Here is a 27,698-nt window from a genome sequence, read left to right as displayed (position 1 = left end):
AAACAGCATTAGGGAGACCAAACTTGCTTGCCAGGGAGTTCGTAAGTGTGCATGTCATGACTAGTGTAACTTTATTTATATGCAAATCTAGAGGATTTACCACACACTTCCTGGCAAAGGAGAAGTACAAAAAAAAATTACTCTCTATTGTAGTGATACTCAGACTGAGGCTCATGAGCCTCAAGTGGTGCTTTAATGTGTCTCCTGTATCTCTTTGCAGCTCATAATATTAAACACTGATTATTAACCAATCAAGTTGCTTTTACTATGTTATTAACTGACTGTAGTTGATAAAAATAATAATACCTGGTCATTTTGCTGTGAGAATATATAATTATTCTCACAGCAAGATGACTAAGTATTTTAGTATTACTTTATATTCTATATAAAAATAATCACTAAATATTTCCCATCATACTGCTAAATACAGTACTACAGTAAATTAAACAATGAATTTACACTACTGTGGCTCTTTTGGGTAACACTGATCACTGATTTTGCTCCTGAACTTCTGAGGTTTGAGTATCACTGCTCTGTTGGAAGACGATTTTTAAAATTGCATCTCCGGTCATATCTCAAACTCATTTGAAAATGCAGTCTCACAGTTAATGTTAGTTGCATACTCTGTCACAAAGGTCTTGCTGTGCCACAAAAGAGAGGATTATTTCAGAAGCCCAACTTTCCTTCTAAATGGATATGACAAAGTGATAATTCATTGCCGAAACCCAAGTATGTTGACCCCCAAATTATGCACTGCATCGCAGAATGTCAAAATTTCACACTCCTACTTTAAAACTTCACATCAGTTATATACTATCCATTGTCTAGGTATTGGACAGTATAAGACCACAATTGCCTTTTGTTAAAATAGGCAAATACAGTTCTTTTTTTCCGTAGATACAGCTTTTTCATATCAAAACACTTATTTAGAACATTCTTAGGAGCCTGGCATGAACCAGTGGGACTTGTATCTACTACTCTGATTAGTATTTCCTAGCCAGCTATGCTTTGCTAACAGTTTTGATGGGAAATAACCAGTATATTAAAAAAATAAAAAGTGATTTTGGTAACCCACCATTTTGGTTTTGTACCAGAGACATTGGCATTCTCCCTCAAACCCTCTTTTACTTTTGTAATGGACAGAAAGGAGTTTGCATACATTTAAATGTCCCCCACCACAAAGTCTAATTTTTGCCACTTAAATCTGTTTTCAAATTGCACAACTAGTTGCAAACCGAGGGGCTAGAAACACTGAAGAGTTAGTGAGTTTTGACCCTTAAAGGTTTTAGGGTTAACACAATTCGGAAGGGTTCTCAGCCCTATCTACCAGTAACCTGAAAGAAAATGTTACTTTTGTCCCTCAGGTTCAGCTTGGCAACTTCCTGATGGTTTATCAGTGCTTGTGTTTCAAGTGATATCAGACAGGCCTGAACCATCAGAAAAAGACAACTGATCCGAAAACATTTAATGAACCCAATCTGTCAAAATCATGCCTGTAATAGACTGCAGCCAATCACTATGATTAGTGTGACAGCAATGCCTGAGAACACTCAATCACCTGCAATCTCAAAAATTTTCAAAATACAGCTCACATTGTTGCAAGTAATAAATCAAACTGAGCAAATCAATTTCTACTTTTTTGAGGAAGAAAAGTCTGAATAGAAACACAGTAGAGTGTTTCCACTGACACGAGTTCTAAAGGGCTAAGACTATGAGAAACAGATACCCCTAACTTTTACAGAAGCATGTGGCTTAGGGAAATCATGTAGAAAGGGAACAGAAACCATGCACTTCAGACGAAGTGTCTCAGTGTCATAAGCCTTACACAAGAGTTTTATCAGATTTATACTGAATCACTCTCAAATCTCACACTAAATATCAATAGGTTCTTTTATATTTTATTTTGCACATTAAATAAATGTAAATGTCTTGCCTCTTGTATAGATTACATATTACTTAATTATTGATTACATTTGACTTTCATATTATATGAAAAGTTCAAATACCTTAACCATAAGGCCATGCTTCCATAACACATGAAAAACATTTTTGCTCTTCTTAAAAGGTAAGTTCAATACTATAGTAAATTTTGTTCTACATTTTCATTCCCCCAGGAACTTCAGTGCAACTACATTAGTAGGTCAAAGCCTGAGAGAGAATGCTCCCTCAGAAGCAATGTCAGAAGCAATGTCAGTACCCTTAAATAATTGACCAGAAGTTACTCCTGAGGGAATTCTGCACCACTGCACATGTGCGGAATTTATGTCCCCCGCAAATTTCTTTGTTTTTCTGCATAAAAATGACTTTCTGACAGAGAAACCACAAGAGTGGTCATGGGACCCTCTCCAGAAGCATGTTTCAGGGGCTCAGGGCAGCTGGCAGAGAGGTAAGTCAGAGACTGGGTCAGACTCAGACCCAGATTTCTCCCCCAGCTGAAGGAAGCTCTGCAAACTCCCCCTCCACCCTGCTTCTTGCGCCCATTGCCCCTCAGCTGCAGTGGGAAGGATCCCAGCACAGGGAGCTGCTCCGCCATTCAGCCAACCCCCGTCCATCCAGACCCTCTCATACCCAGACCCTCCCACCAAGCCTCACCAACCTGCACTCAGACACCCCCCACAATGAACCCCACTCCCCCTGCACCACCCAGAGAAACCACCCGCAGCCAGATCCCCACACCACTGCATCTGGACCCCCCCACTAAGTCCCCCACACTCAAATACCCCTGCTGAGCTCTATCTCCCCTACAACCAGACCCCCCCTGCTGAGCCTTAACCACCTTCACCTGAAGCCCCCTCAGAGTCCCATTACCCGTTGCCCCCAGACTCCCCCCTCCTGCCCCCAACAAGCCCCTGGGCATCTAGGATCCCCTTGCACCTAGACTGCCCCACAGAGAACCCTCTCAATCCACACCTAGATCCCCCAACACTAAGCCCCTCCACACTTGGATCCTGCCTTTCTGAGCCTACCTGCCCACACCTGGTGCATCTGGCATAAAGGGGAGTGCCCTGGGGTGTTTCTAGGGTAGGCCCAGTCCTTGTGCTGTGTCAGTGGTGAGGCTGCACCCAACCCTGAGTCCATGTCCCGGGGGAAATGAACAGTGGTCTATCTCTGTGCAGCCAGTGGCCTGTGCTCCCCAATGCCATGATGGAGCCTCCATATTTATTTGACAAAAGAAATTTGCAATTTTTTTCAGAATTTTAAAATATTGTGCACATAATTTATTTTTTTGGCACAGAATGCCCTCAGGAATAAGCAGCAGCAACCATAGCAGCATTAAAAGCGACATACTTGACTAATTTCAGGCTACATCTTTTTGCTCCCAGAAAATTCTACTTATACTCCACTTGAAATTCCACTGAGCATTTCAAGTCCATAAAGATATAAGTTCACCAAAATTTCAAGCGTGTAGTTTACTGATAGTTATTCTCCAAGGCCAATCAAATGCTGCAGAATTGCTTTTCCATTCTTACCAGGGCCAACACACAATTCCAGAGATGGCTTAAACTTTATGCATATGAATAGATTCTAATAAGAAACAATGTAGAGTTAAGGATGTATGCACTCAATACTCTGTTCTCTTTGTATCTTTCCTGAATATGGGAATTCAACACCCAATGCTTAAACGTTAGAAACCAAGAAATGCAAAGTTAAGACACCATTTTCCCCACACCAACTGGCAACCTGAACTCTGTTTATAAAGTTTCTTGGTGAATTTTACATTTACTCTGCTTGAATTTTAAAAAAAAGAATCCAAAAGGCTCTAGTGATTTTGTAGTGTCTAAATGGATAGAGCCCTTTATAGATATCCATGGATTTGCAGGGCTCTATGGGATTCTGATAAGGGCAATGGACCTTCTGAGGCCCTTCACATCTCAAATTTGATGAGGATGATTGCCTTCTAATCTTGCTTAGAATCTCCATCTCCAACAGTTGCAGCAAGGAGGTTACTGAAGACTCAGGGCTAAGAGAGCCAAGTTTCAGGAACACTACAGAAGGGGCCCCTAGACTGCACCTCCAATATTGCTTACCCATCTGTCCCCTCCCCTCTTTCCTCCAACCACTTCCACCAGTCAGATGAACCAACTCTGGTACATCAAACAGGACTTAACTGAACTACAGAAAGTCTGTTCACTTGGGCAGCTGAACTGTTAACTACTCTCCTGTCAAGAGTTTCAAGACCAGAACCCCTTTCTGTACCTATGTACTCTGGTAGGTTTGGAGCAGGCAGGGAGTTGTGCCAAAGCTGTGAATGAAGCTACTAGTTCAGCTGAGAAGGAACTGCCAGTGATCCATGGGTGAATAACTAGTAGTCCACTGTTCCAAAGGTAACAAATTGACTTTTACAGTACCATGTACTACAGAGTCAAATGAAGTCTTCTCTCAATTGTCATTTTTATCTCTAGAATCTTACCAAAAAAGTTTCCAGCTATTAAAAAACATTTAAAATGTGAAAGCAGCAAAGAGTCCTGTGGCACCTTATAAACTAACAGACGTATTGGAGCATGAGCTTTCGTGGTTGAATATCCACTTAGTCTGATGCATGTCATGACACGAAAGCTCATGCTCCAATACGTCTGTTAGTCTAGTCTATAAGGTGCCACAGAACTCTTTGCTGCTTTTAGAGATCCAGACTAACACGGCTACCCCTCTGATACTTGATTTAAAATGTGCTTTATCTCACAAATGACTGACTGTTTAAATTCTTGGAATTTCCCTCATAAATCCTAACCTAGCTCTTAACTTACACAGCTCTTGTGGCAGATTTTTTTGTGGGGGAGGGGATGGGGGTGGAAGGTGAGAGGGATTGGAGGTGGATTTTAGAGAGTGGAAAATTCTGCTTTTAATGGAAACTTAGCCACAATCTTTTCCTGTGGCTCTGCCACCAGCCACTTCATAAAACAGTTTCTTAAGATAACCATGCCTATCTGCAAGTCTTATGACAGTAATAGTATTTTCTGGGATGTAGTACTATGGTTTCAGCTGTCAGCACTACCTCCAATTCATTAATTATTATTATTGTTAGGAAGTCAGTCTCCTCAGCAAGTGATACACAAAACATTTGTACTATGGGTTATAAAACAAACTAAAAATCTAGTCTGCAGGCTGCAGCTCTACACACTGTCAAGTTTCTTCTGTTGTCTCTCAGGGGACATGTTCTTATATAAGGAATAGGTATTACTTATTGAGTGGTTAACTGTCCAGTTTTTAAAAAAGAGAATCCTATACAACATTAAGTTAAAACGAATGAAATAAAGTTTTAAATAAACTTTCGTTCTTCCTCTCCTTCATGGGCCCAGAAAAAAAAAAATTGTTCACTAACTGATCACCCATCATATTGAGTTTCAGAGTTTTAAAGTTCAGTCAGGTTCCCAGATGCTTTAGGATTTAGGTCCATCACTGACTTTAACTACTGAAAAACAAAAACATTTAACATTAAAAACACTTATGTCACTGACTTTTCAGACTTTTCTCAGAGCAAGATTTTAGTTTCCTCTTGGGTATTTACTCCTTCATCCTTTGTAGGAGCAATTCAGTAAAATATCTTATTTAATCAAGACGCTCTTTTGGAAAAAGTTGGTTTGTTTTTTTCTTCCTTTCTCCCCATGACTGAAACCGGAGCAGAGTAAAGAACAGTTTAAGTCAGCAATTTGCTCAATTCAATCTGGAATCAGAAACCATGTTACAACCATGTAGCATTAAGTTACAGGAATAGCAAGCAGACTTCTGCCTATGCACAAAGGCGGTATACCAGATTTCTGACAACAGGACCAGTGCTGCCCTTAGAATTTTAGGGAGGGCCAGGAAAATGTTTCTCTTGCAGCAGATGAGAGGCAAAGAAATGGAGCCCCTTATTTAACTGGAAGAGAGGACAAAGCAGAGCCAGCAGTGGGCCTCTAGGTAGGTAAATGTCCGATAGTTAGACATTTTTAATCAGGGTTAGCCATCTTTCAAACTTGGTACACTATTATATTGCCTTTGCCACCTAGAGTATGTGAGGTGAGCCAAGAGCTACATCATTAGCATTTAGCACAGTGAATGCGGTAAGCTTTTTTAAAAATAACTAAAATAAGTGTTTTTTGCAGTAACTGTATTGGAAGCAGTCAGCTATGATGTCCAGGAATTTTTACATCTGTGTATGCCACAGACAAGCTCAGATACTTGGCTAAATATTACAAGTAAACTCCAATTAGACGTCAGAGTTATGTATGCACATGTAGGTCGCAGTACAAATTTTACAGAAGTTTCAATTATGAGGGACAAGATAGTTTTGGATAACCCTGTGTCAAGGTTCCTTCCCCACTCTGAACTTTTGGGTACAGATGTGGGGACCTGCATGGACACTTCTAAGCTTAATTACTAGCTTAGATCTGGTATCACTGCCACCATCCAGAATTTTCAGTGTCTGGATCACTCCCTGTCCCCCCAAAACCTTCCCCTCCCTGGGTAGCCTTGAGAGACTCCTTCACCAATTCCCTGGTGAGTCTAGATCCAATCCCTTGGATCTTAAAACAAGGAGAAATCAATCAGGTATAAAGAAAAAGGCTTTTAATTAAAGAAAAGAAAGCTAAAAGAAAACCCTCTGGGAGAGATTAGCATACCAGCTACTCTCACAGACAACAGATTCAAAACACAGAGGATGTTCCCCTGGGCACAATTTAGTTACACAAAGAAAATACCCAATTTGATTCTACCTTTAATTGCATAAGACAGGTTACAAAGAAATAAACATAAACCTATTTTTTTCCTTTCTAAAACTTACTACTCTGATAAGAGGCTGGTTCCTTGATCTCTCTCACTCCGGTTGAAACTGAAACTCTAAACAAAGGAAAAACTTCCCTCCTTCCTTTTGAAACATCTTGTTTCCTCATTGGTCCCTCTGGTCAGGTGTTAGTGAGGCTAGGTGAACTTTTTAACCCTTTACAGGTAAAAGAGGCATTAACCCTTAACCATCTGTTTATGACATCCTGCATTTGATACAATTGGGATTTTACCTGTATACACCAACTACAAACTTTGCAAGGCTCAAGGCTTCTTTTGATGTCTCCCAATGTTGCGACACTGTAGTTTTATTAACAGTGAAGTATTAAAAACCAAATGGTCCAGAATTTTTTTGTCCTGCAATTTCAAGAGGCTGTCAACATTTCTGCAGTTACAATCTCATCTTGATGGATCACAGCTTGAAAGCTTCTTGCTTCAATGGACCTCAACTTCTTTATACATTTAGTAGCCTATGTGAATAAGATGTGCCTAAATGCTTTTACTGCTTCTAAATAGAGTAATCTTTAAAACTGTGTTTTTATGCTCTGTGTAAGAGTTAAATCCTGCATGAGTTAAATCATTCTCCTCCAGAATTTTAAAAGCTTTCGATTACTGTAGGTCACCTTGACTAAGCTTAAACTTTCTTCTTTATAACTGCACTTTCATACTAGCATACATTTTGCACTCACTCTTTGACAGTTCTTGGTGCACAAAATGTACTCTAACCAAGGTCTTCTCAGAATCTTAGATAAAAAGTAATGTATTGACACAGTAAAAATCTCAGGTTTTCAATAAAATTTTTAGTATCCACATACTGCAGCAAGTGGTAGGAAATTAATTGGTATGGGGGCATCTACGGTTCACATGCTTCAGCACCTTTTCACTTACAAGATACTTCTTAGTTATTATTCACTTGGATTCCTTATTCTGCTTTAATTACCATAATTCAGTTACAGGTATGAAAGTGATCTATATTCTTCTTGCTTCACTAAACTGTTAAGTCCCTTTACTTATATAAACTATCCACTTAGGCCATGTCTACATCTAAAATTTTGCAGCGCTGGTTGTTACAGCTGTATTAGTACAGCTGTATAGGGCCAGCGCTGCAGAGTGGCCACACTTACAGCAACCAGCGCTGCAAGTGGTGTTAGATGTGGCCACACTGCAGCGCTGTTGGGCGGCTTCAAGGGGGGTTCGGGGAACGCGAGAGCAAACCGGGAAAGGAGACCAGCTTCCCCGCGGTTTGCTCTCGCGTTCCCCGAACCCCCCTGCAAACCGCAGGGAAGGAGACCTGCTTGTTCGGGGGTTCGGGGAACGCGAGAGCAAACCGGGAAAGGAGACCAGCTTCGCCGCGGTTTGCTCTCGCGTTCCCCGAACCCCCCTGCAAACCGCAGGGAAGGAGACCTGCTTGCTCGGGGGTTCGGGGAACGAGAGAGCAAACCGGGAAAGGAGACCAGCTTCGCCGCGGTTTGCTCTCGCGTTCCCCGAACCACCCAGCAAACCTCAGGGAAGGAGACCTGCTTGCTCGGGGTTCGGGGAACGCGAGAGCAAGACGGGGAAGGAGACCAGCTTGATTACCAGAGGCTTCCTCAGGTATGCTGGGATACCTGCTTATTCCACGGAGGTCAAGAAAAGCGCTGGTAAGTGTCTATACTTGATTACCAGCGCTGGATCACCAGCGCTGGATCCTCTACACCCGAGACAAAACGGGAGTACGGCCAGCGCTGCAAACACGGAGTTGCAGCGCTGGTGGTGCCCTGCAGATGTGTACACCTCCTAAGTTGCAGCGCTGTAACTCCCTCACCAGCGCTGCAACTTTCTGATGTAGACAAGCCCTTAGACACATTATTAAATGCAAAAATATTAAAGTTATGCAATGTTAAGGTAGCACAGCTCAGAGCATAGAAGCCATTAAGTGCGTAAGTGAACATTTTCGAATGTCCACATCTTGAATAAAATAAATATTATTTAACAAGGTAGTTAAGTTCTGATCCTTTCCCCTCCAATTTTGTATTTGACAACAGGGCTGACATTGAATGTGTGTGGAGAAAGGGGTAGGGCATATCAAGTTCTAGGAATTGAATCAACTGGGTTTCAAAAAAATCAAGCAACAGAAGAGATATTTTCAATCTGAATAGGCAACAGTAACTGAAATGTAGCATGCTGAGACAGTGAAGGGTGCAGTTAAAATACTATCTTTCGTAGCAGTAGAGTTACTAAATTTATGGAGAACTGGTCCAGAAGGCAAATCTGTCTCTGTTGTTTACCAGTCCTGTTACAAGTTTACTGGTCTTCCAGCTGACATGTATACTATTCTGGAAGAATCATCACCCATTAGGGTTATCTGGGACAGTATCAATTCTACCCCCTGAGTCTTGAAAGGTCTTCACATTTTATCCCTTTTGTAAAGTAGTATTAAATAGGAGGTCGAAAATCCTATTTTGTGATAACATATTCAGTATTAGAAATTACATAGAAGAAAAAGATAGAAACACTGAGTACTGCTGCTGTTTCCTCCCAGCCTTGATGCAGGAAAGCAGAGCTGCCCAGAGGATTCAGGGGGCTTGGGCCAAAGCAATTTCGGGGGCCCTTTCCATTAAAAAATGTTGCAATATTATAGAATATTATATTCTCGTGGGGACCCTCATGGGGCCCAGGGCCTAGGGAAAATTGCCCCACTTGCCCCCCCGCCCCCTCTGGGCAGCCTTTCATGAAAGTCTGTACTTGAGCAACTAGGAAATAAATCTTTCAGCTGGGATCTAACTGCCTTCAGCTCACCCAAGGAAAAGGAATCAATTACGTAGGTTTGCCAGACATTTCATTTTTTGTGAAAATGTTATCCTATGTTCAAGCTGACAGCTGAAAAAGAGGCCCTTCAACTCAAAAGCTAACCTTATTTCTATTTCCCACAGAACAACAACAGGTTCTGAATGCTACCTATTGGCCACTTGTATCAAATGTTCTGTCAAAGCTATGAATACAGGGTAGAATGGATTTCCTCCCATTGTAAAAACAAAACAAAAACCACACACACACACTAAATCTATGTCTTTACTATATTTGGAATTATGAAGCTCTTTTACTTTCTCTCTGCAACATTACTTCACTATATTTGCAGAGGCAGTTAAACACAACTCCAGCTCAGAATCCTGAACGGTTTGATAGTAGGGACACAGGGGAATCAATATCAAACGATCTCTTTTGCAGGAGGAAATATTACACAACCAAAATACAAGTTGATTTTGTACTGAACGTGACAGTCTTGTTTAGCCACATACAAAAGTATAAAGATAAGCAGACAGTCCTCTGTGGGCTCTGATGTGAAGTCTTTTAAAAGTGTTTCAAAATAAACTTAAAGCACACAGTGTCAGATCCAGCCATCATTAAGCTGGAAACTCTGCTTTGCACACTCTAAACCCCATTATGAAGGAGTCTCTCCCATTTCACAACTCCTATATATTCTTTATTCTCTGCCTCATCTATATATAGCCTGTTAAATGGCCTTCCATCCTCCAGTCATTTTTCAAAATATAAATTATTTAGCTTTCAGTTAGTCACATGAAGACTTTACTACATTAAGATCGTTTCACAGTTTAAGTAACTACACTTCAAGATCATGTGCAATTCAGACCATTGAATAGACAAAGCATGGCAATGTCACTTGGATGAGGGTCCTAAGGTGTTTAATACATTGAACAGGTCTTTCTTATCACGGAGAACACCGCCTCAGACATGTAACTGATCTGGTCAGAAAATTCAACTATAGTTGAGTCCCAGTAAATGCAACATTTGAATCGATTGGTATTGGCTAATTGAGGGAAGTGGGAACGGTGGCAACGCTAAATTCTGCCTGAGGAACCAGAAAACTGGTGCTACTTTCCCTGAATTACTCAGTTGCCTTGGGCTTGTTTATTAGAATGTAAGCATTTCAAACAAACAGCCGGAAAAATCTGAGGCGTATTCTGTGTATTGGAAAGCACACTATTTAAGTTCTTTTAAGTCATGAGCTAACACTGGCTGATGAAAACCAGTGTCTGCATTGTGTTTGGCAAAACACAGCACAGTAAGCTTTGACGAATGAGTTTCATGGTAAACTTGCTGTTTACACAAACGTGGTATTGCAGATTTGTAATTAATCTGGAGGTACACATACAAGGTTGTAACAGCATTATGGTTATATCCAGCTTTTAGGTTATCTGTCACTGTGTAAGAACTGGTTGACATCTGCCTTCAGGACTCTAAGCATATAGTCAGAACTCTATCATACACCAGGTGGACAGTGATATATTTATGAAAAAGCCTGATTCGGACAACAGCGAGGGTCAATGTTTAACTTGGATAAAATGCACCTGAAACTTTTGGCTAATTAAGGAAAATCTCACAGCCTATCCAGAATCCTAGTAATGCAGGGCTGGAAGGGACCTCAAGAAGTCATCATGATTCCTACCTCAGCTCAGGCTGGACAAGTAAATCTAGACCATCCCTGACAGGTTTTTGTCCAACCTGTTCTTAAAAATCCCCATTGATGAGGCTTCCACAACCTACTTTGGAAGTCTATTTCAGAGACCAACTACCCTTTAGTCAGAAAGTTTTCCTAATATCTAACCTTGCTGAAGATTAAGCTGAGTACTTCTTGTCCTATCTTTAGAGGACATGGAGATCAACCAATCCTCTTTATAACAGTCCTTAACATATTTGAAGACTTATCAGATTCCCCCCTCATTCTCCTCTTCTCAAAAAGGAAGATCCCCAGCTTTTAATTTTCTCTCATAGGTCAAGTTTTTGAAATTTTATTATTTTTGTTGCTCTCCTCTAGACTGGACACAATACTCCAGCTGAGGTCTCACCTGTGCCAAGTAGAGTGGGACAATTACTTTCCGCGTCTCATATACAACATTCCTGTCAATACACTTCAGAATAATATGAGCCTTTTTCACAGCTGCATCATACTGATGGCTCAAACTGCAAATGACTATAAACCACGAGATCCTTTTTAGCAGTACTGCCCCCTAGCTAGTTAGTCCCCATTTTGCAGTTGGGTATTTGATTTTTCCTTCCTAAGTATAGTACTTTGCACTTGTTTTTAATGAATTTCATCTTGTTGAAATCAAACTAATCCTCTAATTTGTCACAGCTGTTTTGAATTCTAATCCTGTCCTCTGAAGTGCTTGCAACCCCTCCCAGATTTGTGTTTTCTGAAGATTTTAAGGATACTCTCTCATCCAAGTCTAATGGAAATATTGAATAGTAGCAGACCCAGGACTGAACCCTGCAGAAGCCCAATAGAGATGCTCTCCCAGTTTGACAGCGAACCACTGATAACTACTCTGAGTACCATCTTTCGACCTGTTGTACACTCATCTTATAAAAATCGACAAAGAGTCCTGTGGCACCTTATAGACTAACAGAAGTACCGGGTATTCTGATGAAGTGAGTATTCACCCACGAAAGCTTATGCTCCAATACTTGTTAGTCTATAAGGTCTGCCACAGGACTCTGTTGCTTTTTACAGATCCAGACTAACACAGCTATCCCTCTGATACCCAATTTATAGTAATTTCAGCTAGACTGTATTTCCCTAAGTTGTATATGAGAAGTGCTATAGTACTTCACATCAGAACAGTTTAAAAAGGAAATTAACTTGGCAGAACTACTGTGATTAAAAACCAAAGACATGTAGTCTTAATACTCATGTACTCTTTTATAATTCATATTGCATGAGCTGTGATCATACTAAATTTTTTCATTTCCAGTAGTTACTTTACCTTTTCTTGGAAATAAAGCAGTTGGTAATCTAAATTAGAAGCAATATATATTCCAAGCAGAATCCTTTAACACTTGTTTTTAATTAGTTTGTGAATAACCCATTAAGAGTTTTACTGCCTGGGCCAGGAAAGTCTTAACTATAATAGTTTTACCTATATACACACTCATGGAGAATTTACAATGTTAAATTGAAATTTACTTCTGAGGGCATTCTGCACCAAAAAATTACAAATTCCGCAAGCTTTAATTGTCAATGAATAAATGCATAGGCTCCAGCATGGCAGTGGGGAGCAGAGGCCACTGGTTGTACAAAGGTGGGAGATCACCCTGCAGCCTCCCCACCCCCACAGCACGGACTCAGTGGTGAGACTGCACCCAACCCTGACACAGCACAAGGCCTGGGCTTACCTCAGGAACACCCTGGGGCCCTGTCCCTCTATGCCAGGTGCACCAGGTGTGTGGCAGGCAGGATCCAAGTGTGCAGAGGCTCAGTGGGAGGGATCCAGGTGTGGGGTGAGAGGATTCTGTGTGGGATAATCTGGGTGCCAGCAGCTCAGTGGAGGGAGGTCTAGGTGTGGGGGGGAATGTGGATGCACAGATGCTTGGGGGTACGGGGAGTTCCAGGTGTAGGGGCAACAGGACTCTCCTGGGGCTTCCAGGTGAAAGACGCTGGGTATCAGCAGAGAGGACGCTTGGCGTGCTGGGAGTCAGGGTGCAGCTATTCGGGAATGAGTGTTATGAGGATCTGGATATGGGGGCTCAGGGTGCTGCAGGGGCTGAGTCTTGTCAGGATGGGGGTATGAGTGCAGAGAGCTCAGTGGGGGTGGTGGTCTGGGTGCAGGGGTGGGGGTTTGGGTATAGAGGGGCTCTAGATGCAGGGGTTGAGATTCAGTAGGGTGAGTTTGGGCACGGAGGGCTGGGGGGTTCTGGATTTACAAGGTGATACTTGGCAGGGGTATCTGGGTATGAGGGGGTCTGGATGCATGGGGGAGCAGCTCCCTGTAAAGTGAGTCCTACCCCCACAGCAGAGGAGCAATGAAGGCAGGACGCAGGAGAGGATGCTGAGCTTCCCGAAGTGGGGGGGAGGGGGGGTTGAGGGGCTGGGTCTGACATAGCCACTCTTGCAGGGGAAGAGGAAATTCCGTCCACCCCTGGCTCCAGCCCAGCAGGGACTAGCAGCTGAACCTGGCTCAGAGTAGGAGCCACTGGATGGGATATCCCTAGCCTTACGGTGATTTACCTCTCTGCTGGCTGTCCTGGGTGCCTGAAATGATGTACCTGCACAGCACGGGAGTGGTGCATAACTGCTCTTGCAGCTTTCCTACGCTTCCCTGTCAGAAAGTCATTTTTCTGCAGGAAAGCAAAGAAATCTGAGGGGGACATGAATTCTGTGCATAAGCAGTAGTGCAGATTTCCCCCCAAGAGTAGAAATTTTATAGTGAGATGCTGCAGATAAGCATTAAGCAAAACTGTAAACCAGGGTATGTGGTGGGATAAAGATTAAAAAAAAAGAATATATGCTGCTGGGTGCACAAAAACACAGGAGTTTGGATTCCTGAAAAGGTCCATCCAGATTGCCTGTTTGGAAATCTGGGGGGTTTGAATTTGAAGGATTGTCAGTTGGTTCCTGAAGAAGATGGATCACAGAGCGAGTGGGGAGCAGGACTGTGATCAGGAAAGAAAGCACTGCTGGGCTCTTATAAGATTAGGCTTTCCCTAGTGGAGTAAATAGTAGAAGGGTTAGTGAAAGCTATTGTGTTTAATCAAAGTAATTACAAATTTCAGATCCAGAAGTTGAAGGCAGAATTAACTGGTGGGGTTTTGAAGAGATCTGCAGGGCCTTCAAAGTAGAGTTAGGAAAAGCAGCTAAGATCCCCTGATATTTTACAGGCATGTGTCCTGAGAGGAAGCTAAAGGATAAAAGATTGAACAACTGTTGAACAAGGTATTCACCAGGAAGGGGGAGATCATAATAGCATTGTATTTTGAGATTTCATTCATTAAGTTAGTATCAGGAATACACTTAAATGCATAAATTAAGATTGCTCTAATAGTTTCTGAAAGTGCATCAGTTCTGTAATAATAAAGTTACAGAAACTATAGGATGTCAGCAAAGAGACTAAGCCTGAGAGTACATCTACACGTACAAGTCATTCAACTGAGAAAGTTGTACTCCATTTTGACAGTGATCTTAAAGGTTCAGTAAAATCACTTCTCATTATAACTAAATTCTACTGACTAAACAGATTTTCTATTTCTATTGCAACTAATACAGACTGTGGGGCTCTGGGTTCTGGATAACAATGCCCACATAAGAGTAGGGAGATCAAAAGACATTTCACAATTAAAAATAGTTAGAGAAGGGAAATTTTTAAACAGGACTTTTCCCCGGTCACCCTTCTAACAACTATGCTGGACTCTGAAGAAGCAACCTAGTGTTACATCTACCAAAATACAGAATGCCAAATGGTAGTCTTACATAAAATGAGCAGACATAAGCACTCCTTTTTTTTTACCTGCTCCCTTGGCCCACGTGCAGCAAGTGGGCAGCAGCAGCACCAAATGTTGGTTTCTGCATAATGAAGTGCCAGGCACTGGCCTGATGACATGAATGACTATCCTGTTCAGTTATTTTGAACATACTTGGTCCACTTTATTATTGTTAAAGTCAGAGTACTGATCTTCATCAATGGGCAAGTTATAAGAGTTAGTACTGGGTAAATATTTAAGTCTCACCTTTGACAGAAGCAATTTCACACAAGTGACATGACCCTCATAGACTGCTGATAAGAGTGGTGTGATATGATGTTTATCCGGAGCCTGTAAAGACAGGAACCAAGACAATTATTGAAGCACAAGTTCACACTTGTATTTAAAAAGGTTACACTTCAGCCTTTATGGTATGCACATTGGTTTTTACTACACCGCTACCTCGATATAACGCCACCTGATATAACATGAATTTGGATATAACGAGGTAGAGCAGTGCTCCGGGAGTGGGGGGGGGGAGGGAAGCTGCGCACTGCGGTGGATCAAAGCAAGTTCAATATAACATGGTTTCACCTATAACGCGGTAAGATTTTTTGGCTCCCAAGGACAGCGTTATATCGAGGCAGAGGTGTATAATGAAAAGTTAACAAAAAACTAAGCCCATTTTTCAATACACCCTCCCTCCTGAACAAAACAAAACAAAAACAAAAACAAAACAAAAAAAGCCAGGAATTTCAAAGATTTTCCTGTTGCAGACTGATAACTTTCTGGAAAGCTTTCTTGGCCCATATCTCCACAACAGCTTGGCTACAAAACACCAAGTTTGTTTTATTTGCTTTGCTGGAAAGTCCATTTAGTTTAGTTTTGTTTTTTTCTGGGGTGGAAGGGGAATAGTTAAAGCTATATTAATTCCATACTATACAGAATAGCTACAGGTTCAGAGCAAGATTGAATAGAATGAAAAGGAAAGCAGAAGAGAGAACACAAGTGAAAAGGAAGTGTCCACCTCTCCCCAATGCAAGGAAGCAAAGAAGAGAGATTTGTTTTGTAATTAACCAATTAAGGACGTAACTTACAACTTTCTAAAGTTTGGGGGTTTTAAAGTGTGCAGAATAATTGAAGTGTACTGTTTACAGGTGCTAGCTGTACTCCTCACTACCCTCTGGGTGAATAGGAGAGAATAGTTTGCCTTAGCTGCCACTCTGTCATAACTTAAGTTTAAACAAGAATCTTCTCACAATATAGCAATGTATAACAACTTCACAATATCTTAAACTCTCAAAAAGGCCAGATGTGACTGCTGAATCCTGGCTTTCACTGACCAAACTTAATCTGCATTTTTAACGGAAACTAGGAAACAGAACTTGATTTCTGCAGTGTGTGTAATTTACATGCTACAAAATGAATATGTAAATGTCAGTTTAAGCTTCAAGCCTGATTTGTTCTTAAAACCTTTCACTAAGTGATCTCTCAATTACATGAAATTGATATACTTCATTTGATACATTTGCCTCAGTCTTTCACAATGAGTCTTTCACAAAATGCTCTTTACACATCTAACCCAAACAATTACATGAGGCACACAACATAAGTCTTTCTGCAATTTCCTAAACATACATTAATATCAGCTCCTTTTAATAGCAGAAATTCCAGAATCTCAAGCTGCCCACAATCTGCTGCATAGTGAAGAGGTTTCCTCCCACCTTCCAGTGTCCGGTTGACATCTTCACCCTTATAAAAAACAAAGTAAAACGTGTTAGATTTCCTTATTTATGCAACATCCTATAAAATAGAAACAGAAGGTCCAACATCTCAGATACACTGAAAAATTCACCTGCCCCCAACTCTGCAAACATTAAGTTACTACTCAAGAAAAAACCCAAGAGACTGGGTCCACTTTTTCAGACGTAGACAACATTCCAGAGATTAAATTGCCTTGCAGTCTATCTCCCCCCTTGTGATTGAACAACATCTATATATGTCAAATATAGCAATTACTTACTTGGGGAGTTAAGTATTGAGTATTTAGACATACTTAATCCAATAAATATTTGTTCTCTGAAGAAAGATAGTCTCACATTTTATCTCCCCCATCTCCCTTTGCTCTTCTCCCTCTGTATATATTTTCATGCAGCTCGATTCCCTTTTCCTATAAACCAACTGTGTAGCCTTCTAACCCTACTGCACATGCTGCTTAGCTGCCTCATTCTCTCCTCCTCTGGGCATTCTTCTGTTGGTGGATGGCAGCTACAGTAACAGCCAAGAATGGCTCTTATTTCCACACCCTTTTCCTTTCATATGGCCAGCTGCTATATGAATCACCTCCACTAACCAATAGAGATAGCGAGGCTAACTTGTTCTGCTTGCTTCCAGCAGCTTTTACAGGTCTCTTTACAATGAGGAGCCTGGACTCCTTTAGAAGAGAGTCAGCATGATATGATCAGCACCAATCTAAAATCTAAATGGCAGTTTTTGAAGTATCTTTCATTTTCTGTAAACTTAAGGATGTACTGAAAAAGGCCAACCAAATCAGGATTAATCAATGCCCCTCCTTTAACAGGACCAAGGTAAGTATTCACCCGTGAATTCACTAGATAAACACAAAAACTAATTATTGCAATACACCAGCTGTATTTCCCTCAGTCGATATACACCATCCAAAATAAAACCAGGTCATTGTCACCCAGCAACAACTGAAAGCTTTAGACTCTGAACACTGACAGGTACCATGTGTTAAGTGAATCAGTGGGCAAATGAATTTAGCACTTGAGGGAAGATGCTGGTTTTTACAGCCTTGCTGCAAATGTCCTTCAGGTGTTCACAAAAAGATACTTCAAAAGCAGCAGCAATTCAAGGTTCCATCAAAATTCCCTGCCAGTCTCTACTCCCACCATGCAAATCTCATGAAGTTCACAAAAGCATGCCCCAACTTGCTCCGCTTCCAGCAGAAGGCTTCTGGACCTCATCACCACCACCACACTGGCCTGGGAGTTCCAGAGGTCAAGTTAAACATTGCTTTGTCACTACTTTGAAGCTGTATTTAAATTCACGAACTCAAATATTAACTAAAACGTTGGTTCTGTACATTAACTTCCATTCATGGGGAGTCCAGCAAACAAAATTCTCACTCTTGGGCAGTTTTGGTTACAGAGTGGCAAACAAAAGAGTTGTCTGAAACAAACTATTTTTAGAGAGTTATTTCTGAACCCTTTTACCAAATTCCAAGCAAATTTGGCAAGACAAGTTCTACTTCTGTCCCAGTTTGCCCATTTTAAAGCCAACAGAATTTGTAAATTTTAAAAGGCGGCCAAAATTGGGCTTGTAATGGAACCAGTTGCAACCTTACCTATGGACACCTGATGCTGTGCCATAATTACAGCTAGAGTATTCTGGACACATGTATCTTCAGGCACTCTAAACTGATTATTGAGTATAAAGTGCACTTTTACTTTATCCATAAACAAAGTACAAGACAAGGATATTTTCTCCTCCTTTATCTTTCCCTTGGAAGGCTTAGGCAACTAGTTTCATGGATAATCATTACACTGGATATGTCAAGGGCTTAGTAAGTTCCATAGTTAATACAAATTAACCACACTGCTGCCAGTTTTGTCTAGTTCAGCATAAATATTGACGGTCAAAGCTATGCAAATAACGAGGATCCTCCAAAACAGAGAAAGTTAAGCTCTCTCCATTCACCTCTCTCTCTCTCTCCCATTCCCTTACAAAACAACGTAGTGAATGCCTTTGTATTTTTGGTGGTAACTTTGTATTTGGAGTAACTTTGGAAGAGACTAATTTGGGATAAGACACTTTTACCGGAATGAAAACTTCTACCCATGTAGTTAACCAGGAACAAATAATTTGATAACTCCACTTCGTGGGCGAACATTAGATTAGAGCTGATATTACCCACATCAATTTAACTATCAATGGTAGCACAAATTGTACATTGTTGTACCACGCCCTCAATTTGTAATAACCTGTTGCATATTGACTTGTCTCTACATTAATATTCATTGATGATTTACACAAGTATAACCAACTCAAATGCACTACACAATTTTGTTGATGCACAAAAAAATAGAAATAAAACCACTCACCAATGTCAACACATTACTCACCTTAATCAGATCTGCTCCTTTCATATATTCATACACTTTTCAGAGAAATTGGTAAACCCATTGGAAAAAGTTCTGAGTAAAATTGTTCTTCTGGTACAAGAATTAGGAGAACTTCATAAGCAACTTGTCAAAATAAGGTTATTAAAACCTTTTAAAACTATATTAATATTGAACATTTTATAGTTGAAGTCCTCAGTCCTTCATTGTGCCCCTCCTTTCCCCGACAGGACTCCTGAAAGCCTCAGTTCAAAAAACTTAACCACAAATCAAGTTCTTTCAACAATCGTTCCAATTTTTCAATATTAACAGGCCTCATTTTAGAGTTCTCCATTCTCTGAGAACAGTAGTCAGCAGGTTTCTGAAATGTGGCAATTCATTATCAAAATATATTTCAGATTGTTTATTCATTGACAAAAATGTGGCCAACAGTATGGTTATTAAAACCGTTTAATAATACATCCTTGACGGGGAAAATAAGTCAGGTGAGGCTGAGATTTCAGCTTTGGACAAAGTTCTGAACTGTACTAGGCAGTTCGGGAATTTATTATTCCAGCCCCCATTATTTTCATTTGAAAAGCTCCCAGGACAGGCTTGTAGTATCTGCGCTTGAATAATTTTCTGATTAAGTCCAATCATTTAATTTAACTCTTCAATTCTTTTGCAGCTCAAATTGTAGAAGTGAATTAGATTTCATTGCCTTTGTCCCTACAATTCACTATGACATCAGCCTATTAAGAAGGCACAATGAGTAAGTTTAGTGATAAATTATAAATTCCAAGTCACATAATTAAGTGATAATTTAAAAGCTCATTATTTTCCTGCTAGCCTACTAAACCACACTAGACTAGTATATTTCCATTTTGGCTCAGTGCCCTTTAAAAGTCACCAAGATGCAACTAAAAGACTGTTTATTTGGAAGCTGTGATCTTGAATAAAACTGTAAAGAAATGTTTTAAACACCAACATCCAACCCCATCTGAAGTAATTAAAGGATATATTTTTTGGATCCTGGGTTGCCTGTTCAAATCCTAAAAAGCAGTGTAACTTCACCTCCACATACCACCTCTTCCATTTCTCACTAATACCATCAGATGCAAAAAGATCCCTGGTGACAGGAAGGGCATGATTTAGATTACTCGATAGACTAGTCCCTTCAAGGAAAGTAATATGATTTCATTGATTTACACTCAGTAAGAAAAGGTTTTTTTTCTTAATTTAAACGACTTCCCTACAGAAAGGAATTTGAGAAGAAATAAACTGGGTAATAAATTCCAATTTATATTTCTCCCAAAAATTCCCAATCAAGATTAGAGAATTTATTTTACATCTTCTCCACAGATGTCTGTTTAATCAGTTAGATATTCCCTAAAGTAAAATTTCAAGGAAAGCTTTCAGTGCTAAACACTGTAGTTGAAATGTATTTCCAACTCCTTTTCCACTCTCAACTGGTGATTGTATCAAGAAGGCCAAGGGGCAGTAATATTTGGTAAATATTGGATGAACTTTGGACATTTGATTTTAAAATTGGCACCTAAAACCTTTGAGGTCTCTAATGTAAAAGCTAAGTAAGAAACCCCGAGTATTTCAAACCTTTGATTAGGGTGCACTTGTCCAATAGGAAGTATAAGAAATAAATTAAAGCTACAGGTGATATCAAAATATTTTTCTTCTGCCATTTCTCTGAATTACTAGTTATACATTAGTTGGTTTTACGCAATATATTATGTGTGGCAAATTGCCGGCACTATTATGATGGGTCTCATGCTCTCTCTTCTTTTTGGGGGCGGGGTCAAGGTGCCATTTTTTGTCCCTGATTGGAATATTAATTGCCCCACTAGTGTCCTTGAGGAGGAGAGTGGAGAGGGAGAGACCTGGGCCCGCCCTCTAGTCCAGGTCCCAGCCCTGAGGATAGTGGTGAACCACTTGAACTGGTGGTTCCTTCCCCTGGGCTATTTCCCTCTCCTGCCCTTCAACTTGGGGGGGGGGGCTTCCTGCCCTCCCTCTGCACAAGCCAGGTGCCCCTTACCTAGGGTCTTGGACTTCTTAGCCCATAGCAGCACTCCTCCAAACTTTCCTCTGCTTCCCTTCAAACTGTTCTCTGTTACAAAACACCAATCTTCTCTGCACCAATACAACCCTTTCTGCTCCAGCTCCTACACTGTCTGATTGAAGCAGGGGGTTTTATCATGTGACTGAATGCAGGTGCTCTAGTTAATCTATAGCAAACTTTCTTCCCCTTACAGGGAATAAGGCTCCCTTCTAACCGTCTCCTGCTGCCCTCTGGCCATGCTGTATCACATACAGTATATATACACATCTTATATCGTGTATATATAAGTATTGCAAAGAACTACAAATCATATATTCCCCCTTGACCGAGCATGAGTGAAACAAAGACATTTATTGATGACAAATTTAGACTTGGAGTGGAGTAGCAGCAAATGTGGAATTTTGTATGTTGAAAAATGTGCTGCAGCCAGTTTGCAGTGAACAGCAGGTGCAGGAATGGTGAAGCGTGGATGAAAGTAGAGGGTACATCTGGTGTCTTAGCTTTGTTTTATTGTAGGATATTGGTAGGCTCCCCGCCTCATACCAAGGGGGTCACACATGCCAGCTACAAAAGAATAAATCAATTTTGCCTAAAAATGGGATCTGTCACCTACACAGCATTCACAAATGTGAATAAAAAACTCATGTCCTGTGGGTGTCAGAACAGGGAGTTTGCTAAAGAATTTTCATGGACTAAGTGGCCTCTTTAATAGGCAGAGCCACTCTAGTATGTCCCACAGAATGCAAAATATCCCCTAATATGCATGGATTATCCTGGACCAGTTCAATCTGAGTATGTATGGAGGCGGCTACCTTTTCATAAATTCCTGGTACATTTTGTAACATCCAGTACTGGGGAGGATGGTTCCAAGACAGTGGCCTCATCTGGTGTAGAGTAAGTGTTGAGAGGAGGTACTGAGCTGGGCAGGGCTAGCTCAGTGGTTTGAGCATTGGCCTGCTAAACCCAGGGTTGAGAGTTCAATCCTTGAGGGGGCCACTTAGGGATCTGGGGCAAAAATCAGTACTTGGTCCTGCTAGTGAAGGCAGGGGGCTCGACTTGATGACCTTTCAAGGTCCCTTCCAGTTCTAGGAGATAGGTGTATCTCCAGTTATTACAGAGTCCATCTGCTTTGTTTTCTGCTGAACATCTGTAACAGGAGGGTCAGATTCTGGAGGGATAAGATGCCTCCGTTACTGGTGTCAGTACAAAGAACAGCACTCTGACAGGGATTTAGAGTAGAGTGATGTGTTGGAAAAGATGACCTTGAGTCATGGGAACAAATCCACACCCCTAAGCACCACTGCCAACCTGACCTAAACTTGCAGTTTAAGTGCAGCTAAGTCAATGGAATAATATTTCCATCAACCTAGCTACCATCACTCAGGAACACAGACTTACTACAGTTACAGAAAAAACTCTTCTATTACAGTAGTGTGTATCTACACCAGTGGCCGGCCCCCAAATTGTGATGCATGCCCCCCTAAAACCTGCAGTGGGGCCTGGGCCAGCCCGCATGGGGGATGGGGAAAGAGCGCCATGCTTCCAGCCCTACTCCGCCCCCAAACCACCTCTGCCCCTAGCCTTGCTCCTCCTCCAACCCCATTCAGCCCCCCATCCTGCTCTGCCTCCAGGCCTGGGCCAGCACCCTTTGGGGGGGTGGGGGGGGAACATGGGGAGGGAGCACCATGCTTCCAGCCCCACTCTCAGATCAGCTCCTCCGCCAACCCCGTTAAGGTCCTAGTCCCACTCTCTCTCAGTAGCGGAGCTGGGGGCAGCCTTGACCGTGCAGTAATAGACGGGGGCATGGACAGATTTGGTTAATGGTATGGGGGAGTGGTACAACTGGAAAAGTTTGCGTACCACTGATCTACACTATCATACAACACCAGCATAGCTATGATGCTATAGTTGTACTGCTGTAGCACCTGTAGTTGTAGATATGGCTTAAGTCTGCATTTTAAAAATATCCATCGTTTGTGTCACTGCTCGGTGGTTCCACAAGCTACAGCAGAGTGGAAACTGGCTAGTCTAGTCAGTTTTCACTGATCTCTGATTCTTGTGTGTGGGGTGGAGCAAGGCAAGGAAGGAAGCAATGATACTGACAAGATCAACCCAGTTTCTAGTTGGAGTAGAAAGAAAGAACTACAAAGTAATACAGGAGGTCAGTCCCCTCCGCCCCTGCTTACTTCCACTTCTACCCAGGTGCTCCTTCCCTCCTCCACCTATGACTTGAGACATACTTTTATTCCCTAGTGCATTCTGTGCCAAAAAAATTCAAGTTTTGTCAATAAATAAATGCGGAGGCTCCAGCATGGCAGTGTGGAGCTCAGGCCAGTGGCTGCATGGAGGTGGAAGATCACCCTAGACATGGACTCAGCAGGGAGGCTGCACCCAACCCTGACACAGCAGAGGGGGCGGGGTAAGTGGGGGGGCGGTTCTGGATGCAGAGGTTTGTCGTGGGCAGGTTCCAGGTGCAGAGACTTCCAGGTTCAAGTGGTTGGGGGTGTCTGGGTTCTTGAAGAGTGGAGCTTGGTGGGGTGGGGGTCTGGGTGAAGCTAGCTGAGGGTCAGTGGCATGGGGAGCTCAGGGTGGTAGGGCTCTGCAAGATGGAGGTTTGACTGAAGGGAGCTCAGTGGCGGGTGATCTGGGTGTGGGTCCGAAGGCAAGGGGGTTCCAGATGCAGGGGTTGAGGTTCAGTGGGATGGGGTTTGGATATGGAGAGCTATGGAGGTTCTGGGTGTATCAGGTGAGGCTTGGTAGGGGTGTCTGGATATGGGAAGTCTGGATGCACCAGGGCTGGGCACATGGTGGAGCAGCTACCCATACAGTGATCCCCTACCCCCCCAGTAAAGAGCAATTGGGGCAAGAAGGGGAGGATGCTGAGCTTCCTGCAGGTGGGGGAAGGTTTCTGGAGTCTGACACAATCCCAGCCACTCCTTGCAGGGGAAGAAGTTGTCCAGTGTTCTCCCACCTCTAGCCAGGACTCGCAGCTAATCCTGGTGCAGGATAGGAGCAACTGGCTGGGGTGTCCCCAGCCCCACGGTGATTTCTCTCTCCACTGGCTGCTCCAGGTGCCTGAAATGATGTACCTGCACTACTGGCGGGGTTGGGGGGGGGGGGACACCGCTCTTGCGGCTTCCCCTTTCTTCCCTGTCAGAAAGTCATTTTTCTGCAGGAAGCAAAGAAATCTGCAGGGAGACATGAATTCTGCACATGCACAGTGGTGCAGAATTCCCCTAGAAGTAATAGTTTATATAGACTCTCTAATTTCTATTCCTTCCTCCTACAGAAGTGAAAGTAGTAGCAGCCTCTACCACAAGAGACAGAGTTCCGGAGGGCAGGCTCAAGAGATTAGCTGAGCAGGCAGACAAGGGGTGAGAGGAGACTGTTCAGCTATGGAGAGTCAAGAAATTTATTTTTGGCAGTGGAAGGTGAATACAAACAAGTGTTTATTGGGGTAGATTCAGAGCCTGTTTTCTCCAATTAGTTTCACTAGGCAGTGCAGTTGAGGCGACTGAGGACAGACCTGGTAGCCAGGAACTCCTAGAGTACATCCACACAGGAAGATGGTTGCATACCTATTTGCAAACAACCACCCAGATCTTCACATAGTGTAGCAACAGTATAAGTGCTAGTACTCGGGTCTAAGGCATTTTTATTATGTAAGGGTATGTCTACATCTACAATTTTGCAGCGCTGGTTGTTACAGCTGTATTAGTACAGCTGTATAGGGCCAGCGCTGCAGAGTGGCCACACTTACAGCAACCAGCGCTGCAAGTGGTGTTAGATGTGGCCACACTGCAGCGCTGTTGGGCGGCTTCAAGGGGGGTTCGGGGAACGCGAGAGCAAACCGGGGAAGGAGACCAGCTTCCCCGCGGTTTGCTCTCGCATTCCCCGAACCCCCCTGCAAACCGCAGGGAAGGAGACCTGCTTGCACGGGGGTTCGGGGAACGTGAGAGCAAACCGGGGAAGGAGACCAGCTTCCCCGCGGTTTGCTCTCGCGTTCCCCGAACCCCCCTGCAAACCGCAGGGAAGGAGACCTGCTTGCTCGGGGGTTCGGGGAACGCGAGAGCAAACCGCAGGGAAGGAGACCTGCTTGATTACCAGAGAGGCTTCCTCAGGTATGCTGCGATACCTGCTTATTCCACGGAGGTCAAGAAAAGCGCTGGTAAGTGTCTACACTTGATTACCAGCGCTGGATCACCAGCGCTGGATCCTCTACACCCGAGACAAAACGGGAGTACAGCCAGCACTGCAAACAGGGAGTTGCAGCGCTGGTGATTCCCTGCAGATATGTACGCCTCCTAAGTTGCAGCGCTGTAACCCCCTCACCAGCGCTGCAACTTTGTGATGTAGACAAGCCCTCAGAAGCAGGTAAGACCCACACTATCCTCACATTTATGCCTTGACTGAAAAACAGGCATGGTATTTTCTTGGTTAATACAAGGCCTTGAATTCCCAAGAAAACTGACAAGTTCACATACTTGCCCTATCTCTGTGAATCTTGCCTGCCTTCCAAAAGCATTGCCTAATAAATAAAAGTTCAACTTTAAGTTAAAAAAAAAGAAAAAAGAAAAAAGAGAAAAGAGCATTGTAAAGGCTTTGAAAGTGCTATACAAGCACTAAGCACTATTATACCTCTGTTAGCTTATGACAACAAAAGGTAAGGTATAGTATAGAGGTCTACTTTGGTGGCTGTAATGTCAACAGCAAACAAATAACCAATTTGCCCAAATCTAATCAAATGCAATCTGAAGTATTTTGTCTCAATCTAAAGAACATAATTCCAGAAACAAACTGCCAAACTGAACTACTGAGCCATCTGCGTTTTGGCTGTTGTATCAGCATTTTTAGACAAAAAACCCTGCAAAGCACTTGAGTATTTCTATAGAAATAGGATGAACTCTACATTTTCTAGTGACAGCTTCTAGAAGCTTGTCTCTCTCTGACTTCAGAAAAATAAATAGAAATTTTACACACATAATCTAAAAATGAAAATAACGCCCATACACTTTAAGCACTGGTATTGAGTTCAAAGGGTAGAAACTCACCTAGTTAGAATATTTAGTGACATATTTCCAAGGGAATAAATCTTAAATATACACCTAATAATAGACTGAGTGGTACAAATTCACAACATTTTACTGATAAATAAAGAGTCACAAAACATAGGCTCAAAGTTCACAGTATTGGCTGGAATAGCAACATAAATCTGTTATGCGTGTCTGATTAGCCGATAACAAGATTGTTCAAAGTAAAGTGTGAAATTAAGTCCTCTAGTAAGTTTCCTTTGTGGCAACATTCTCAGCCTCTCACCAGCACTGAATACACTACATTTGCAAGCCAGAAGAGTAAGGCCTGGTATACAGTTAAAATTTAGGTCGATGTATCTATGAAATGCCGGGTTGTGAAAAATCCATCCCTGAGCACCATAGCTTTACTGGCCTAAGCCCTGGCATAGGCACAGCTAGGTCAATGGAAGAATGCTTCCATCAACCTAGCTATCGTCATTCAGAGGAAAGGTGATACCGACGCAACAAAAAAACCTTTTAATTGCTGTAGGCTACATCTACACTATGGGGTTATGTTAGTATAGCTACAGTATAATGCACCACCTTTAGATCACCAAGTGGTATAAAGATTTGATAAGTGTGGGATATCAAATCAGTAGAGGATAATTTGTTTTTTGCATGTTACTATGCAAGTGACTGGCACTCATCTTGAACTACAGTGAAAACACCTCAGTTTGCAAGAGATTGTGTGTGTGACCAATACATGGGTAAGGGTTTAAATTGTTTGCAACACTACAGACATCATGCATTTTCGTCCTTACCGACAATTTTGAGTCCCCACTCAAGTCTATTCCTACATAATATTTTTCCCTGCAATGCAGTTATAGATTGAAATACTAACTTGGTCAATTTTACATTTTTCACTCCAGCTAGGAAACAATATGCAACAAGAAAATGTGATTTGGAGGAAAAATGAGATCTGATCAAAGTAAAATATCCTTGTACCTCTCCTGCATACGGTGCTTCCTCTGTGGCACAGCAGGAACAGGGTGAGACTGATTGGGTTAGCGTAGATTTCATTCTGGCATTTCTAGGGAAGTGTTGTGAACAGGAACATAAAAAGCAGCAAGCCAAAAGACGAGGCCTAGTGATAACAGTTAAGAGCAAGCATGGTTTCATTCCCTGAGCCATATTGAAGAGAAGCATCAATAGATTGAGGACTGAAATACTGGCAGAAATAAATAAGAGGGAGAGAAAGGCACAAAATTCAAAGGGTAAAGGAGAAAGAGAAAAAAAAGGAATAACTTAATACTGTTGGGAAAAAGTATTCAAGAAGTCTGATGACCAAATAGTTTGCTGAATTGGGAGCTGAAGTCTCAAAACAGCCCACCCCCAGCAATTGTACAGTGAGGGACAAGAATGACAGTCAGTTAACCCATTTCTTCCTTTGATTCCCTGTTCCATGTGACAGAAGATCACCTGGAACTTAAATTTCTG

The 27,698-nt window shown here is 42.1% G+C and overlaps 1 protein-coding gene across 1 annotated transcript in view; it reads right to left on the bottom strand.

Moving 5' to 3' along the window:
• The window catches only part of MTPN (myotrophin), a 61,708-nt gene that overhangs the window by 17,350 nt on the left and 16,660 nt on the right, over positions 1–27,698 (bottom strand). The window contains exons 2-3 of the mRNA XM_050919101.1: positions 16,633–16,746; positions 15,262–15,345 (exon numbers count right to left, since the gene is read on the bottom strand). Coding sequence (XP_050775058.1) covers positions 15,262–15,345; positions 16,633–16,746 — 198 coding nt within the window. The remainder of the gene's footprint in view (positions 1–15,261; positions 15,346–16,632; positions 16,747–27,698) is intronic.

Source organism: Gopherus flavomarginatus, chromosome 1 (genome assembly GCF_025201925.1).
Source record: "Gopherus flavomarginatus isolate rGopFla2 chromosome 1, rGopFla2.mat.asm, whole genome shotgun sequence".
Taxonomy (NCBI): domain Eukaryota; kingdom Metazoa; phylum Chordata; order Testudines; family Testudinidae; genus Gopherus; species Gopherus flavomarginatus.
This window is presented reverse-complemented; position numbering and strand designations above follow the sequence as displayed.